Genomic DNA, 19,489 nt, shown 5'->3' on the forward strand with positions numbered 1-19,489 from the left:
TTCTCTCTCTCTCTCTCTCTCTCTCTCTCTCTGTCCTCTCTCTCTCTCTCTCTCTCTCTCTTCTCTCTCCCTCTCTCTCTCTCTCTTCTCTCTCTCTCTCTCTCTCTCTCTCTCTCTCTCTCTCTCTCTCTCTCCTGTCTCTCTCTCCCTCTCTCCCTCTCTCTCTCTCTCCTCCCTCCCTCTCTCTCTCTCTCTCTCTCTCTCTCTCTCTCCTCTTCTCTCTCTCTCTCTCTCTCTCTCTCTCTCTCTCTGTCTCTCTCTCTCTCTCTCTCTTCTCTGTCTCTGTATCTCTCTCTCTCTCTGTCTCTCTCTCTCTCTGTCTCTCTCTCTCTCTCTCTCTCTCTCTCTCTCTTTCTCTGTCTCTCTCTGTCTCTCTCTCTCTCTCTCTCTCTCTCTCTCTCTCTCTCTTTCTCTGTCTCTCTCTCTCTCTCTCTCTCTCTCTCTCTCTCTCTCTCTCTGCAGGCTCTGAAGGTGCTGAAAACGGCAGAGTTCATGCCGTATGTGGTGTTCATCGCTGCTCCTGAGTTTGACACGCTGAAGGCCATGCACAAAAGCTGTCGTTGATGCTGGAATCACCACCAAACAGCTCACGGTACGTCCAGACCACTTCCTTACAATTTAAGGAACTGTGTGTGTGTGTGTGTGTGTGTGTGTGTGTGTGTGTGTGTGTGTATATAATCCCCCCCCCCAACAATGTCTATATTATATGTGATCATTATGGGACTGTTACTAATAGTAACTAACAATATTAGTAACCAACTGATAACCCATGATATCTACTAACAGTAACTTATGGAGCCGACAGTAACTTATAGTAACTAATAACTAATAACAACTCATAACTAACAGTAGCCTATAGGGGCTAATAACAAATAGTAACTAATAATACCCAGCAGTAACTGGTAACTAATAACTAACAGTACTAGTAGCAACTGATAACTGATAGTAACTAATAACTAACATTAACTTATGGGGCTAGTAACTAATACTACTAAAAGTAACTAATAACTAATAGGTTATTAGTTAGGGGCTAATAACTAAAAGTAACTAATAGTAAATAAAAATAACTAATAACTAATACTAATTAATAGAAAATCTAAATCTAATAGCAGCTAATTACTCGTAGTAACAAATTATACTAATAGTGACTAATAACTAAAAGTAACTCATTGTGGCTCATCGTATTAATATGTAATTAATATTAATTAATAACTAATAGTAACTAATAATGGTCTGGGTTCCCAGAAAGGGATTAAGCCTAGTACTACCCTGAGTTTGACTTTCAGTGGAGAATCACTATTCCGAATTCTCTGTAGTCTTAACCTTAATCCAGCTCAGTAAGTAATAACTAATAGTAACTAGTTATTAATAGTAACCGATATTAATGAATAACTAATAGAAACTAATAGCAGCTAACGATCGTTATAGTTTGCCTGTAACAGAGTCAGAGTCTTTCTGATGAAAATGTGAGTAAATCATTTTTAGGTGGGTTTATGAATAAAGTTAATTATTATTAATGTTATTATATTAATTGTTTTATTAACTTATTAAGTGTTTATAATATTAATAAAGTGGCCGGATTTTCAACCCCTGAGGTCAAATTTCGACTCTGAATCCTCTCTCCTCTCTCAGGATGTGGACCTGAAGAAGACGGTGGACGAGAGCGCTCGCATCCAGCGCGCGTACACACACTACTTTGACCTCACCATCGTCAACGACAACCTAGACGCTGCGTTTGAGACCCTGCAGGCCTCTATGGACAAACTGTTCGCGGAACCGCAGTGGGTTCCCGTCAACTGGGTCTACTGAAGCACCAGGCCCAGACCGGTGCACAGGCATGAGTGTGTGTGTGTGTGTGTGTGTGTGTGTGTGTGTGTGTGTGTGTGTGTGTAAGTTGTGGGGGGGCTGAGGGGCCTTTGAAACCGCGCGAGAGACACATCCTCTTTCCAGCTTCCCTCGAGCCCCGTCCCCCTCTTTGTGCACACGATGCAATTTTTCTACTGGAACTCAAAGGGAAGAGGACCTATTTATTTTGATATTGTACATTTTCACATTTTCAAGGATAACTTTCTATTCGTTCCATCTTAAAAACAGAAAGAAGACCAGGTTGTGAGGATTCAGAGGCCGTGTTTTGTAATTTATTGGCTCGTCATTTTTATGTGCGGTTGTTTTTGTTGTTGTTTACTTGTTTATTTGCTTGTTTGGCTGTTTTTTGTGCTCGTTTCTACACCCTTTTATTCAGCTCATACTCAGATGGTGAATTGTAATCGGATGGAGTTATAGACCAACTCTTAGCCGAAGTCTTGACCTGCCCTCAGCGTGCGAAAGCGTGTAAGAGCGTGTAGGAGTGTGTAAGAGCGTAGATCCAGATATAAACAGTTCGTTTACACTGTTTACAGATCCTCAGTGTTGTCACTGTTTTCCACCACAGATGTCATATCTCCACCACATATCCTTATGTAGTCGCATTGTGAAGCCCATGTAGCGTTGTTCATGTTCTTCAGCCTTCAGTCCGTTTCTCATCTTTATGTTTTGCCTAAAATGTTTATTATTGTGTTTTTTTGTTTTTGTTTTGTTTGTTTTTAAAGAAGTGTCCGGCTTTAAAGGTTGTGTTGACCATGTCCCCTATCTGTAGGAAAAACTAAATGTGTTTTTTACACTGTGTCATAAACGCTGCCTCAGCAGAGCCCAATGAATTTGTGTCAAGGAAGGTTTGTCAGTGTTTCTTATTAGTGTCTTGAACTGTGTCAACACCCCCCTCCCCCCGAGAGAGAGAGTGCAATAAACACACTGAAGATTTGCATCATCTTCCAGCTTTCAGCAACTTCAGCGTATTGCACTGTATATACACTATATGTCCAAATACTTGTGGCCACTACTTCTAATGAATGCATTTAGATACTTTAAGCTGCACCCATTGCTGACACAGATGTGCAAATGCACACACAGCTGGTCTAGTCTCTGTAGAGAAGTACTGCCAATAGAATAGGACTCTCTGGAGCAGATCAACATCATGACCCTATTGGCTCCATGCTGCCTAATAATGCCAGGCGTGGGCTAGAGGGGTATAAAGCCCCCCAGCATTGAGGAGCTGTGGAGCAGTGGAAGAGCTGTGTTCTCTGGAATGATGGTGGAGGAGCTCCATCCAGTACTTTTGAGATGAGTTGGGGAGTTGGGGTTTACTCACCATCCTGACCTCACTAATGCTCTTGTTGCTGAATGCAATCAAATTCTCACAGCAATGCTTCTACAAAACCTTTCTTTCCTGGACAGATATTTTATTTTAAGTCATTTTGGATCATTTGTCATATTCTCTCTCTCTCTCTCTCTCTCTCTCTCTCTCTCTCTCTCTCTCTCTCTATATATATATATATATGTATATATATACAGTGTATATAATATAGAGGAGATTTACATATATAAATATCTATAATTCCAAGAGTGTTGTAATAATTCAAACTCCCACTGATAATGTATTTTATGATTTATTAAAATATTGGGTTTTACTTTTTTACTAACATGCATGAAACAACAGTACAGTACAGATAAAAAAGTACATGCATAATGTTGGTATATAAATCCATATGTCAACAGGATGTCTACATTAGGCTGTAAAAGTTCATTTATATATATATATATATATATATATATATATATATATATATATATAAAGTTATATAAGGTAAGACAAAGTCAGACATGACATTTTCTATAGTACACACAATATGTATGAATACATATGTTGCCATGACTACTGAAGCAGTGCAAGGAACTAAACTAATATATAATTAAAAAATACAAAATACATAAAGATAAAGTTACTTACAAAGTTAAATAAGCAGTGACACAGCATTCATTGAAATTATTGCTGTAATTGTATTCTGAGAACTAACCAGTGAGAACTAACGGTAATGGAATACATTAGTAATTAGAAATATAAAAAAGGCAGAAGGTTAATAAATAGGTGATAAAGTCAGATAAATGTTGGGTAAATTAAATCTAAATAAAGCATTTACACACTATTTACACAACAGCTACTCAGTCCCTCTCGGAAGCTTCCTTTCAGGAATACTGCATCGGATATGTAGGAATGAAGGTTTCTGTCTGGCCTCCCCCACCACACCTGGACAGCTGTTATCAGTGTCTGTTTTGTGTCTGTATCAGTTCTCCATCCATCAAACTATCCATATTCATCCAACCACCATCTAACCATCCATCCATCCAGCCAACCATTCATCCATCCATTCTATCATCCATCCATCCACCAATCAAGTCATTCATCCATCCATCATCCATCCATCCATCCAGCCACCCATTCATCCACCAATCAAGTCATTCATTCATCCATCATCCATCCATCCATCCATCCAGCCACCCATTCATCCACCAATCAAGTCATTCATCCATCCATTATATCGTCCATCCATCCAGCCACCCATTCATCCACCAATCAAGTCATTCATTCATCCATCATCCATCCATCCATCCAGCCACCCTTTCATCCACCAATCAAGTCATTCATCCATCCATTATATCGTCCATCCATCCAGCCACCCATTTATCCACCAATCAAGTCATTCATCCATCCATTATATCATCCATCCATCCATTCATCCATCCATTCTATCATCCATCCATCCACCAATCAAGTCATGCATCTATCCATTATATCATCCATCCCTTCTATCATCCATCAATCCACCAATCAAGTCATTCATCCATCCATCATCCATCCAGCCACCCATTTATCCACCAATCAAGTCATTCATTCATCCATTCATCCATCCCTTCTATCATTTATCAATCCACCAATCAAGTCATGCATCCATCCATTATATCATCCATCCATCTTTGAATCCATCAATCAAATCATCCATCCATCAATCCATCCCTCCACCCGTCAGCTATATCTTAATTGTAAGATGTAACTACATCTACCTGTCTTATCCTAAACCTTAAAAAGGAGTAACTACATGAACAAAATTATTATTATTATTATTATTATTATTATTATTATCATTATTATTATTATTACTGTAGTAAAAGTATTGTTTATGCTCTGCAGCACACAGGTGTGAACTCTGTGAAATATATGTAAAACGTTTGACAGATGTTTGAGAATGTTAGGAGAGCTCCTCCTCAGCACTCGCTCAGGTACGCAAGGCCATGGATGACTACACACAGCACTGCAGGGAGGATTTCTCTGCTGCCTTCAGCCTCCGCCCAGAGCTGCTCCTCTCTCTTCAGCGTGACCCTGGATGAGCTGAACAGGGCCTCCACCTTCAGCAGCACAGCTTCATCCTGCAGAGCAGCTGGCAGGCTGTCGATGGGGAGTGGCTGCGCGCTGTCAGTCAGGAGATTTACCTGAGAAGGTAGAGCAGAATGTGTCTCAGGTAACGCCCTAAAGCCGAACCCTTTCAATCAAACAGTGAAAACCAGAAATAATGGAATCAGCTGGAGCTCTACTGCAAATAACCCTCAGACAACTCCAGGGACAGTCCAACAAAAACCATACACCAATAAGCCAAAACATTAAAACCACCTCTCCACTGCTCCACAGCTTAATGCTGGGGGGCTTTATACCCCTCTAGCCCATGCCATGCCCAGCATCGTGCCAACAGGTTTATGATGTTGTTGATCTGCTCCAGAGAGTCCTATTCTATTGGCAATATCTCTCCACTGTGTGTTAGCATTTGTACATATGTGTCAGCAACATGTGCAACTTAAAGGGGTGTCCACAAACATTTGGATATATAGTGTCTATATACTACGCTATGCTATATTACAGATACAGTATCTATAATATGGGCACGCACACACTTTGACAGCACTTTGGATATAGAGTGTATGTTAATGTCTATTTTATTATATTAGAACATCTTAAACATCCTAAAAAGTGAAAAATGCACATTTAGAGGGGCTACAAGAGTGTAGAGGGGGGCTTAGTGAGAAGTGGATGGGATAGAAATGAAATGAGAGCTCTAACAATAGGACTTTGCCACCCCCCGCTTCCTAACAGTGGAAAAAATCATTAACTGGGGTAGAGCCAGTTGGGGGCGCACTAGTCAGAGCTGGATCAGCAAAATTAATAATAATAAAATCCAAGACTCAGGAAAAACATCCTGAAAGTCAGTTTAAAGAATCAAACAAATATGATACTCACTAAATCATTTAACCCACACAGTTCTTCTGGAGAGCAGAGGCTTTCTAGCGAGATGAGTCCATCATCTGTCAGCCCTATTCAAAATCACATAAAACATGTTAAATATTAATATATATATATATATATATATACATGGTCATGCATTTAAAGACAACTGTTAAGTAACATATTGTCGCATTCATACAAACACCTTGTATCTCCACAATAGCATCTTTCAATACAAGCTTTTATAGATTTATAGATTATATAGATTTATAGATTTTATTCCAGGTCATTCTGGAGTGTTTCTATTGGTCCAGTCATCATAAAATTCTGTGAAATGAAACAAAGGCGGATTACGGTTGCTGGCTGATATAATCTCAAATCTATATCTTGATTAATTAAACAGTATATATAATGCCAAAAATATGCTAAAATATAATTGATAATTTATATATAATTATACATATAATGTATTTGTATTATTCAGTATCTATCCTGTGTAATGAATAAATACATGTACAATAAATTACAAACTAATTACATTTCTAATTTTCTTCCTTTTATTTTTATATGATGAAATAAATCGTTATCAGGTCTCGGTCTTCACCCAGACTAAACCTGGTCCCGGTCCTGGTCTTGACTTGGACTCCTGGACACACGTTGTATTTTGAAAATATAATAACTAACTAACTAAAGAGAGCTAAACATGAGGTGGTGCCCTTTTACTACGGATTATTTGTCATTATTTGCTCCATTACTTTTTTTTATTTTTACCTGTTTTTCCTCAATTTAGATCGCTAATTACCTAACCTGTACTTATTCTCTCCCTCCCCCCCATCACACGCAACGTCCCCGCCACTAGTGAGGGCGAGACCAACACATGCCCCCTCCAGAACGTGTGCAGCCAGCCACGCCTCTTTTTAGAGACTGCCACCGATGCAACGTCACTAGGCAACCAACCAACACGTCTGGAGGGAAGCGCTGTATCCCCGGCTCTGACGCACTACAGTGATGTGGAGGGGAGAGCGCCATCTACCCACCCTAGAGAGAGCAAGGCCAGCTGCACTCTCTCGAGGCCCCGGCTGCCGATGGCTAGCAGCATGATCAGGATCCGAACCACCTGGGGCCCCAACAGACTGAATTTAGTAAGAAATGGTGAGATTCTTCATTCGGTTGCATTTTTTAAATACACAGTATGATGATAACCATCAATTTTCATATCTGAAACTGGTATAAGTCTAATAAAGATACAAGGTTTTAGCAGGACAGCGCCAATATGGGAATGTCACCAGCATTAACTCCACTCACCCTCAGCAGCGCTGACCAGCATGTGCATCGCAGTCAAGACCGACCGACTCAGCTTGGCTGACTTCATGGAAGATCCGTTCTGACTGGACTGAGCAAAGTAGGAACTGCTGCGATCTGTTATTTTAGAGGAGGAGCCATTCAAACAAGCTGGCTGTGGAGACATTCCATTGTAATTAGCTCTGTTCCGATTGGCTGGTGTTGTACGAGCTCCGTTCTGATAGGACACTGCAGTCAAAGGTCCGTTTTGGGTGAGGGCTGCTGTGGAAGTCCCATTAGTACAGGCTCTCTCCAGCAGATCCAGAAAGTCCTTAACGATTGTTTCTGAAGCGGGGAAGCCTTCCTGGGGAAGGCGGAGATTTCCACATAACATCTCCAGCTGAGGGACGGGGGACGAACAGAGGACACACAAGAGTGATTAGTCAGATGTTTCAGATGTTGGCGGAGTTCAGATTTCCACTGTGTTGTTGCTCACCTTGTCCTCCAAAGTAAACAGAAGAGCCCGATCCAGCAGAATCTGTCGGAGCAGGAGTAGAAGGGACGAGCGAGTCTGAACTGGCAATTGGGCCAACTCACGCAAACTAGCCTTCACACCGGACAGCACTGAAGAAACAAGAAAACAAAGACCATGACCATGAAAAGTATTGGGACACCTGCTTATTAACTATTTCCTCTGAAATCAAGGGTATTAAAGAGTTCCTCCTGCTTCTGTTGGAGTATCTGTCTCTACTGTCCAGAGAAGAAGACTTTCTACTAGATTTTGGAGGAGGAGCATTGCTAAAGATTTGATTGCATTCAGCGACAAGAGAACGTTCACCACCCCACCTCATCATCCCTAACTCTAGTTCTGGATGGAGCTCCACCACCATCATTCCAAAGGACACAGTTCTTCCACTGCCCCTCAATGCTGGGGGGCTTTATACCCCTCTAGCCCACGCCTGGCATTATTAGGCAGCATGGAGCCAATAGGTTCATGATGTTGATCTGATCTAGAGAGTCTAATTCTATTGGCAGTATGTCTACTCTACAGGGACTAGACAAGCTGTGAGAGGGTTCTACTGTAGAAGCTCCAGATTCCATCAGAACAGATAAAGCAGCTGAACATGAATCCAGTAAAAAGGAGAAACAAGAGCTTCTCATTCTGAAGAAAGAAAGTAGTGAGATCTTGTCGGTGAGCTAGTCTGAAGAACAGAGCTTGGTTCCTCCAGGGTTCTCCTGGACGCCCCCCAGTCCAGCCAGCACAGCGTGGAGGATGTGTTCAACTCCATCATCATCATCATCAGCAGCAGCAGCAGCAGCTCACCTGCTTTACCATCATTAAGCCCTGATTTACCACCAAACCAGGTGTTGATCTGAGGAGAACTCTAAATAATACTAGACTCCATGAGAGAGGAGAACTTTGGAGATGTTCTAATGATGAACACAGTGATGGAGAACCACCACCACTTTCTATAGGAGTGTTATTATTATTAGTGTTTATTCTGATATCAGTGTTTTACTGAGGAGATGAGAACCTACATCACTTTTCTTTTTACACAGATAGGATACACACCTTCCTTCAGAACACTCAGTGGAGACCCTTTCTGTATGGTTGGCCACACCATTAGGCCATCCAGTACATCTCCATCACTGTAAAGCGAAGGCTGAGACGTGTCATCATCTGTCTGAAACCCATCAAAACAGGCAGATAGTTCTGAACACACACACACACACACACACACACACACACACACACACACACACACACACATATACATAGGTTATATACAAATCCCGTTTGATCAGTCCCATCATGTTCTGCATATAAAATGACTATAAACAGGGGGAGCACAACCGCGCTCACCATAGTGGCCGTCACTTTTGATGTCCAGCTGTATGACACTGTACGCCAAGACACTCCCTGAAGGCAACTCGATGTCCACATTTGTATCATACTGCAGACTGCTGCTCTCCCTCAGATGCAGCTGAAAAAGCACAAACACACGTTTATAGACAGAAATCCAGATGTAGCAGCACTGGAGATCTGATGAGACTCACACAGACTCTAACTGAGGCTCTACAGATTTCTACTGGTTGGTGTGGCGCAACAGATAACACCACTACCTGCCACTGAGCTGCCACACCATGTGGGAGACTGGGGTTCGATTCCTGGTCTGGGTGACTGTGCTGCACTACACCAATAAGAGTCCTTGGGCAAGACTCCCAACATCATTGGCTCACCTCTGTAATATGAGTACCCTTGTAAGTTGCTCTGGAGAAGAGCGTCAGCTAAATACCATAAATGTAAATGTCTCGATTACAGGGATATTAATCTTCTAATTGTTGTTAGAATTGTACCAATTATTAACCTTTATTATTATTGCTGCTCAGCATATCTATTATTAAATCAGTACCCCCGAGCAGAACAATGTGGTGTTAAGGTGACTTTATACCATTTATTAGTCATTAATAAGGGTTTTGGACCCTTGGAGTTTCTCCTGCACTGTGGTCTTTGGTTAGCTCACCTGGGGTTCCATATTTATTTATTATATATATAGAGTCAGCAGTACAGAGTCAGTAGTATACAGTCAGTAGTATAGAGTGAGTATTATAGTCAGTAGTATAGAGTCAGCAGTACAGAGTCAACAGTACAGAGTCAGTTGTATAGAGTCAGTTGTATAGAGTCAGTAGTATAGAGTCAGTAGTATATAGTCAGTAGTATAGAGTGAGCAGTATAGAGTCAGCAGTATAGCGTCAGTAGTATAGAGTGAGCAGTATAGAGTCAGTAGTATAGAGTCAGTTGTATAGAGTCAGCAGTATAGAGTCAGTAGTATATAGTCAGTAGTATAGAGTCAGTAGTATAGAGTCAGCAGTATAGTGTCAGTAGTATAGAGTGAGCAGTATAGAGTCAGCAGTATAGTCAGCAGTATAGAGTCAGCAGTATAGTCAGCAGTATAGAGTCAGTAGTATAGTCAGCAGTATAGAGTCAGTAGTATATAGTCAGTAGTATATAGTCAGTAGTATAGAGTCAGTAGTATAGAGTCAGCAGTATAGTGTCAGTAGTATACAGTGAGCAGTATAGAGTCAGCAGTATAGTCAGCAGTATAGAGTCAGCAGTATAGAGTCAGTAGTATAGAGTGAGCAGTAGAGTCAGCAGTATATTCAGTAGTATACAGTGAGCAGTATAGTCAGCAGTATATAGTCAGTAGTATAGAGTCAATTGTATAGAGTCAGCAGTATAGCGTCAGTATAATAGAGTGAGCAGTAGAGTCAGCAGTATAGTCAGTACTATACAGTGAGCAGTATAGTCAGCAGTATATAGTCAGTAGTATAGAGTCAGTAGTATGGAGTCAGTAGTATAGCGTCAGAAGTATAGAGTGAGCAGTATAGAGTCAGCAGTATAGTCAGCAGTATAGAGTCAGTAGTATACAGTGAGCAGTATAGAGTCAGCAGTATAGTCAGCAGTATAAAGTCCATAGTATACAGTGAGCAGTATAGAGTCAGTAGTATAGAGTCAGCAGTATAGTCAGCAGTATAGAGTCAGTAGTATAGAGTCAGCAGTATAGTCAGCAGTATAGAGTCAGTAGTATAGAGTCAGTAGTATTCAGTGAGCAGTATAGAGTCAGCAGTATAGTCAGCAGTATAGAGTCAGTAGTATAGAGTCAGTAGTATTCAGTGAGCAGTATAGAGTCAGCAGCATAGTCAGCAGTATAGAGTCAGTAGTATAGAGTCAGCAGTATAGTCAGCAGTATAGTCAGTAGTATAGAGTCAGCAGTATAGTCAGCAGTATAGAGTCAGTAGTATAGAGTCAGCAGTATAGTCAGCAGTATAGAGTCAGTAGTATAGAGTCAGCAGTATTGTCAGCAGTATAGAGTCAGTAGTATAGAGTCAGTAGTATAGAGTCAGCAGTATAGTCAGCAGTACAGAGTCAGTAGTATACAGTGAGCAGTATAGAGTCAGCAGTATAGTCAGCAGTACAGAGTCAGTAGTATAGAGTCAGTAGTATAGAGTCAGTTGTATAGAGTCAGCAGTATAGCGTCAGTAGTATAGAGTGAGCAGTAGAGTCAGCAGTATAGTCAGTACTATACAGTGAGCAGTATAGTCAGCAGTATATAGTCAGTAGTATAGAGTCAGTAGTATGGAGTCAGCAGTATAGCGTCAGTAGTATAGAGTGAGCAGTATAGAGTCAGCAGTATAGTCAGCAGTATAGAGTCAGTAGTATACAGTGAGCAGTATAGAGTCAGCAGTATAGTCAGCAGTATAAAGTCAGTAGTATACAGTGAGCAGTATAGAGTCAGTAGTATAGAGTCAGCAGTATAGTCAGCAGTATAGAGTCAGTAGTATAGAGTCAGCAGTATAGTCAGCAGTATAGAGTCAGTAGTATAGAGTCAGTAGTATTCAGTGAGCAGTAGAGTCAGCAGTATAGTCAGCAGTATAGAGTCAGTAGTATTCAGTGAGCAGTAGAGTCAGCAGTATAGTCAGCAGTATAGAGTCAGTAGTATAGAGTCAGCAGTATAGTCAGCAGTATAGTGTCAGTAGTATAGAGTCAGCAGTATAGTCAGCAGTATAGTCAGTAGTATAGAGTCAGCAGTATAGTCAGCAGTATAGAGTCAGTAGTATAGAGTCAGCAGTATAGTCAGCAGTATAGTGTCAGTAGTATAGAGTCAGCAGTATAGTCAGCAGTATAGAGTCAGCAGTATAGTCAGCAGTATAGAGTCAGCAGTATAGAGTCAGTAGTATAGAGTCAGCAGTATATTCAGCAGTATAGTCAGTAGTATAGAGTCAGCAGTATAGTCAGCAGTATAGAGTCAGTAGTATAGAGTCAGTAGTATTCAGTGAGCAGTGTAGAGTCAGTAGTATAGAGTCAGTAGTATAGAGTCAGCAGTATAGAGTCAGTAGTATAGAGTAGTCTTTTTCCTGGATTTCTGCAAAGCTATAAGCTATAAAAAGGCTATATACAACTTAAGGATATTGTGTTATACTCAGAAAGTAAATGGACAGTTGATTATATATCGCTAACAGGTCTGTTTCAAGATGAAATTGATGAAAGGAAGAGGTTGAGGTGCGCAGATCTGGGGGATGTGAAATCGGCTGTGAAATCGGCTCATTGCTCGAGGTTACAGGCTCCCAACCCTAGTCATGCCACTTCAGATCATGGGCTACATGCGCTATATCACAAAAGCTCTACTTCATTCAGACGTCCCTCAAAAACAGACCCACCTCTGCAGGATAGATCCCAAGAGCTTTCAACAGGCCGCCGCCACACTTGCCCGCCTCCATACCGCTGTACTCAATACTGCACTCACAGGAAGTGAAGACCCGTTCAATCACTAAAGTGAAAACCTGGTAACATTTGCCCAGAGTCTGCTGAACCAGGCCGTGCTGAATGTCCACCTTCCTGTAGGTCATGAAACACACAAACGTTAGAAACGGAACTGAGCAGCGTACATGTGGACCAGCTAACACGCCGCACTGATCCCCCTCGTGCAGGCCTGGGTTTCGTTTCCTCACCTGCCTCTGGAGTCCTTCAGGAGCCTCTGCATGTTCACGCTTTCTTTGCAAAGCGTCCCGAGAGATGCGGAAAGCTGGGATGTACCGTGTCCTTGTGCTGCCACGCTGATTCCAACTACGCCTGCCTCCACCGATCCGACAACGCTGGAGGCGTGCTTTTCTCTGTACTTGAGGAACTCATTTTTTTCCAGCACTGAGAGACACAGACATCAGACAAGAGAAAGTTCAGACAAGAGGTGAGACAGACACAAGAAGATCCTTCGCTCATTGACCCTGTTTCCGTACCAGACCACCACGGCATGGGGGGCACGGGGGGCACAGGGGGTTCAGTTCAAGTTTTTAAAGGTTTTTTTTGGCTTGTTTTGTCTCGCTGTACCGAACTCGTACCGAAGTCCAAATGGCAATGTGAACCAAACCGTGACCTTGGCCTACCATTACACCCCTACTAATCGCTCACCTTTACTATACTATATACTATATATATAGATTTTGGAGAAGGAGCATTGCTGTGAGGATTTGATTGCACTCAGCGACAAGAGCAGCGTTAGTAAGGTTAATTTATCATTCCCAACTCCCCAGCTCATCATCCCAAAAGTACTGGATGGAGCTCCACCACCATCATTCCAGAGAACACAGTTCCTCCACTGCTCCACAGCTCCTCAATGCTGGGGGGCTTTATACCCCTCTAGCCCACGCCTGGCATTATTAGGCAGCATGGAGCCAATAGGGTCATGATGTTGATCTGCTCCAGAGAGTCCTATTCTATTGGCAGCACTTCTCTACAATAAGTCCAACTTAAAGTGGCTGCAGTCATCACAAGAGGTGGATGAGTGTATGTGTGTGTGTGCATGGGTCTAGGTACCTATCTGAATGGGGTCCCCCTGCAGAAGGTCATTGAGGGTGAAGTTTGTAGGCCTGTATTTGGCTGTCTGCCAGAACCACACTGCCGGACGCTTTATCACCACAGCCAGCGGCTTCAGCTTTTCCGAATCGTTCTTTCGGGAAACGGCGATCAGAGCTCCGTCTCGGTCAACCTGGCGAACCAGTCTTTGTGTGGCGTTCCCAAGCATCTTCCACCCGAACACAAGAGCAGAGTCACAGTGAATACACAGCGTGGGCTCGCGGCGAGTAACAGAGGTCGTAATGGGTTTTTACATTTTTTCATAACAGGCGAGTCCTTCCATGCAGGATATTTCGTAACGGGGTTATGTAATGCAGTGATATCTGCACTGCGTCTGCTCTTACAGTCATCTAGAAAACCCCTATAACATAGCTGAGCTCTGTGGGTAAAGTCCCTCGTCTGAGGAACTTTCTGACCTTTTCTCTTTTACCCGCAATATGAAAGCAACCAGCCGCAGAAGCGGGTGTACATGTGAGCACACACAAATTCCATATTTAGGTCTGCTAATTTGACTACATGTGAAAATAGAATTGACACTTTTCTCCATAACCTGAAACTGGCAGTTGTTTTTTATACTGTATCAGAATTTCATGATGAATGGACCAATAGAAATGCTCCAAAATGACCTGAAATAAAATCTGCTACATTGACTTCCATTGAAACTTCAGAACGTTTTTCTCTTCTACTGTAAAGCTGCTGTAACCTTGGAGATCCAATGATCCAATTTTTGCATGGTGGTGATGATATGCTCTAGGAATCAGATCGTTTAACACTGATCATGTGATGCATGATGAAATCATAATGAAAAGTAGAGGCTGCTCTTTAATCTTCGTCTAAAAACGTACAGAGGTGCTCTGAAACTCCCCTCGCCTCCAAAGTTCATGCCAGCTGCAGCATTATGTCTTCTGATTGAGGTCAGATGTACAGGTTTTGTGTCGAAGTTGCATCAGATGTTCTTTAGCATTTGGTGAAATGCAAAGACGATAAACCACATTGACAAAAGTATTGGGACACCTGCTCATTCCTTATTTCTTTTGAATCAAGGGTTGGAGTTGGAGTAACTGTCTCTACTGTCCAGAGAAGAAGACGTTCTACTAGATTCTGGATTTAGCAACAAGAGTTAGTTAGTGAGGTCAGGATGTTGGATGATCACCACACCTCATCCCAAAATGACTGGATAGAGCTCCACCATCATTCCAGAGAACACTCATCAGCTCAATGCTGCTGGGGGGCTTTATACCCCTCTAGCCCACACCTGGCATTAGGCAGCTTGGTGCCAATAGGGTCATGTTTATCTGTTCCACATAGGCACATAGGCTGTAACTGAATAATACACAAATTACTGAAAGCTGTTTTCTCGTAGGTTCAGTATTAGGTAAAAAAAACTCGTAATGAAGGCTTTTTTGGGAAATCTGCTCTTTTGGCAGATGTCCTCTCATGTTGTGAGACTTTCTTCTGATCAGTGATTGAGGCTATTCAAATATCCTACTGTTTTAATACAGGATCAATTTTTATTTAGTAATTGAGGCTATCCAAATATCCAACTGTTTTAATCCTGGATCAATTTCTAATTAGTAATTGAGGCTATCCAAATATCCTACTGTTTTAATACCATGATATTTCTGATAAGTTTTTGAGACTATTTATATTTCCTATTGTTTTAATACTGGATCAATTTCTGGATCCATTTCTGATTAGTGATTGAGGCTATACCAAAACTCTTACATATACTAGTATTGTCAGCCATGCTCCTTTTTTAACTCCATTGGAATATCATACCTACTGTTTTAATACTGTACATTTGCTGATCAGTGATTGAGGCTATCCAAATACTCTACTCAACTTCTGATCAGTGATTGAGGCTATACAAATACTCTACTCAATTTCTGATCAGTGATTGAGGCTATACAAATATCCTACTGTTTTAATCCTGGATCAATTTCTGATCAGTGATTGAGGCTCAGAGTATCAGAACTTCCTGCAGGTCGGCTGTAGAAGCTCTACCTGTGAAGGAACCTTCCAGGAGAACCCGGGGCTCTGCTGACAGCTGTGTTAGGAGTTAGTCTGGTTACCTTGCTGTGCTCCTCGGCAGGTCAGTGAGGGTCTCAGTGAGGGTCTCAGTGAGGGTCTCAGTGCGGCGGAGCAGCAGAAGTTAACAGTCAGTCAGTCGATGATGGAGAACCAAATACGACAAAACCGGAACCGAGCAGCTGAGAGAGAGACCCAGCAAAGCCACCAGTTTCTACTGCCTCTACTTTCTCCAGCAGGGACAGCCAGTCACTCAGCCTGAGTTCCCCAAAGCAGCCGCAGATAACCAGCCGCCCTCTCCCACCCCCCGCCCCCCTCTCAGAGCCTCACGCTGAACGCTCGTCAGAACTGCCTGGCGTAGAGAGGGGGACTACCAGCCACTACTATCAGCCATTGGCTATCAGAGCTGTCAGTCAAAGTGGAGTAGAGCCCGTCCTCCTGTTTTTGTGTTGTTTTTTTATTCTGGTCTTTAATCAGGATCATATGAGGGAATCATGTGCAGACTTGTTCAGCCCCCCCAGCCCCCCCAGCCCCCTGATCTGAGCTGAACCAAATACAGAAAGAGCTCATTATTATTTCTGTCCTCACAACAACTTTCTGTCACTCCAGGACTTTCTGAAACTCTTACAACTGCTGAAAGTGGCTTTAATGGCCTTAAACATAAACATAAAACAGCGGACAGACCTGTAGTCTAACAATAAGCTCATCATTTCTATATTCCAATCAAATCAAATCACTTTCATAGCCATGTCAAATTACACCAGTGAGTGAAAAACTGGTGCATCGTCCCTCACAGTGGTACAAAATAATAATCATTTACAAATTTACAAATATTAAAATAAGATCAGCCCTTTTTAGTCCCACAGTGGGGAAATCCACAGTTACAAACAGTAGATAAATTTGCATTTAATAAATATGTATAGTATATAGTATATAGCATAAATAATAAGTCAAAATTCTAAAAAAAAAAGATATTATTATTATTTAAATATAATAGTTTAAATATTATTTACAGATAATTCAAAAGTTTAGTCCTGTGCACAGCAGAAACAAGCACTTACACTGTACAAAGAAATTTGTATATCTTATAAATATCTCTGTAAAAGAGAGAAACAGAATAAGTATAATTATATATATATATACATACTAATATACTATCTATATCTATATTAGTGTGTGTATAAACTGTATATATATATATACTAATATATATATATATATATATATATATATATATATAGGTATATTAATATATATATACACACTAATATATATATATATATACACACACACTAATATACTATATATATATATAGTTTTAGAAGAAGAACCCAATATGTACATTTACATCGATGATTCTGATGCTCTTACCCAGAGCTCTTACAGGTGAATCATGTTAGACAGGTAGAAGAGTGGAGAGTTGGTGGTCTTACCCAGGAACTCTTACTGGTGTTGAGTGGTCTGTCTACCAGGCCAGAAAACCCCAGACTGCTACAAGGATGGGGTGCTGTTATCCACTATACTACTCCATCTATATGGAAGACTCTTAAAAATAAAGGTTGGGCCACGAGTGGTCACTATGATCAGATGATCGCTGGTTCGAATCCCGGTCACACTGGCCCAGAGAGAGCACAATCGGCCTTGCTCTCTCCCCCCACATGGCTCTGTTAGGGTGCTGGTTGTCACTGGCGTCTGCAGGCTGGTACGTTGGAGCCGGGTATGCCACGCCTCCCTCCAGGCACGTTGGTTGGTTGCCCCGAAAAAATTAGTGACGAGGTCCATGTATTGGTCCGGCCTTACTAGTGTCGAGGAAATTGCATGCGATGGGGGGGTGGGTGTACGTACGGGTTGGGTAATTGTGTGAACGAGTCACACCGAGGTAGCAGCACTGAGGACATTCACTGAGAAATAGAGGAAGCTGTGGTTTCGCCCCTTCAGGCTGGTGTTGTAGAGAACAGCTGGAGTGCAGCCAGCAATCATTGATTCTTATTTATTAACAACATGGATTAGAGTATTAGAACGGTCTCATTACGTCACAGTGCTTCTGAAATGGCAAATCAAGAATTTGCGTCCGTGGTTCTTGAGGGAATACACTGGGGGACAAAATGTGGAACCTATTTCCCAACTCGAGGACGTCATTCGATGGTCAGAATCAGAGAGATCAGAAAGGAAAAGAGGGAAATGAGGTGCATGCATGCACGCAAGAGGCACTGCAGTTTTCCAGCGACTCATAAAAGGGCTGTAATTGGACCTCAATAATGGGAAACTCCTCCCTGAGTCTGGAGCATGCGCCCGAAGCTTTCATCTTACAATAATTAAACCAAAACTGGACCCTAGTGTCTAATTACAGACCTATTTCCAACCAAATACACCCATATTCACCAGTAGTTTTGGACACGTATGGAATTTGGCCTCCACCTGCAGTGCCCAGGGAGCACAGAGGGTTAAGGGCCTTGCTTAAGTGACCAACAACAGTTTCAGCTTGCTGAGCATCAATAGCCTGGGGCTCTTACCGCTGAGCCACCACTGCCTTCCATTTATATCCAAAGTGTTAACCCCTTAAACAGCCTGTGAACCACCGGTGGGCCAAAAGTGTTATTACCAACTTCTGTTACCAGAGAATAGCCCCACCAGTTGTAGCCCCTTAGTGTGCAATGAGCCTTTCATAAGGGGTTTGTAAAGGATATGAAATGTTGGATGTTGCTTAACTTCCTTCTTCTGAGTAGTGACAAAACAGAGGTTCTCCTTTTGGGCCTCCTTGTGGAACTGGACTCTGTGGTTAAGGTGGCAGAAAGAAGGACACTGCACAAACTGTCAACATCATGGACGATGATGGTCACCCACTGCAAAGCATCATTATGGACCAAAGGAGCTGAGTTCAGTGGTAGGTTGCTGTCCCAGAGCTGCTCTACAAAAACTCAGACTCAGGAGAGCCAGTGAGCCAGCTCCTCCCAGTGGACATCCTGTACATCTGCACTCCTGGACACTACTGACACTTTACTTTAATGACAATATAAGCACATTTATTTTAATTCAGTATTGTAATCTGTCTGCTTTAGTCCTTATTCTTTATAACTGCCTTTCATCTCCAGTTGGTTTTAAATGCATATATATTTTTTTTACATTTATTCTATTTATTGTTTACTGTGCAATTGCTACTGGCTGCTTAATTTCCTTCAGGATCCATTAAGTATCCATCTATCTATCTATCTAGTCAGGTTTGTGGATGGTGGGGTGGATGGATGCCAGCGTTTCAGGGTGCTCCCATGTCTGTGTTACCTTCTAGCTCAGTCCTTTTAATTAGGCTGTTATAGTCAGATCTGCTAGAATTAACAGCCAGACTCTGACAGCTCAACATTCTCTTTTCTCCATAAATCCAATCAGAACTAACTCTATCTATTTAACTTTTTCCAAATAAACGACTGCCCACCTGTCTGTCCTGACAGTGATGGAAGACTGACCGTCTGGGCCTCCTGCTACCTGCCTCAGACCAGTTGCCCACCCGCTGTTACAGAGTACATTAAAGTTTAAATGGACTAACTGTTAATATTCTAATTGCTACTATTATTATTATTATGTTATTATTATTAACCAACATCACTACTGTTGTTATTCCTGCT

The 19,489-nt window shown here is 41.8% G+C and overlaps 1 protein-coding gene and 1 long non-coding RNA gene across 2 annotated transcripts; one reads left to right on the forward strand and one right to left on the reverse strand.

Annotated features, from left to right (window-relative positions):
* The first annotated feature begins 415 nt into the window (after positions 1 to 415).
* On the forward strand, positions 416 to 2,710 carry LOC140551529 (uncharacterized). Its single transcript, XR_011979265.1, has 2 exons — positions 416 to 592; positions 1,633 to 2,710. It is a non-coding gene; the product is annotated as an uncharacterized lncRNA (long non-coding RNA).
* A 793-nt stretch (positions 2,711 to 3,503) lies between these two features.
* gsdmea (gasdermin Ea) lies at positions 3,504 to 16,086 on the reverse strand. Its single transcript, XM_072674983.1, has 10 exons — positions 15,914 to 16,086; positions 13,803 to 14,010; positions 12,941 to 13,133; positions 12,650 to 12,827; positions 9,294 to 9,414; positions 9,003 to 9,143; positions 7,926 to 8,053; positions 7,454 to 7,829; positions 6,164 to 6,237; positions 3,504 to 5,364 (listed from the first exon to the last, which is right to left on the reverse strand). Exons 2-10 carry the CDS (start codon positions 14,008 to 14,010, stop codon positions 5,140 to 5,142), a joined length of 1,644 nt encoding a protein of 547 aa, XP_072531084.1. The 5' UTR covers positions 15,914 to 16,086; the 3' UTR covers positions 3,504 to 5,139.
* Positions 16,087 to 19,489: the final 3,403 nt, after the last annotated feature.

Source organism: Salminus brasiliensis, chromosome 3, assembly GCF_030463535.1.
Source record: "Salminus brasiliensis chromosome 3, fSalBra1.hap2, whole genome shotgun sequence".
Taxonomy (NCBI): Eukaryota; Metazoa; Chordata; class Actinopteri; order Characiformes; family Bryconidae; genus Salminus; species Salminus brasiliensis.

Bases quoted from the DNA above. Each gene is read 5' to 3' on its own strand.
- gsdmea (XM_072674983.1), bottom strand. From the start codon at position 14,010: ATGCTTGGGAACGCCACACAAAGACTGGTTCGCCAGGTTGACCGAGAC. The intron at 9,144-9,293 runs GTGAGCGCGGTT...GTGTGTGTTCAG, and splicing joins CAAAAGTGACGGCCACTATG to AACTATCTGCCTGTTTTGAT. The intron at 6,238-7,453 runs GTGAGTGGAGTT...GATTTTGAATAG, and splicing joins GCTGGTCAGCGCTGCTGAGG to GGCTGACAGATGATGGACTC.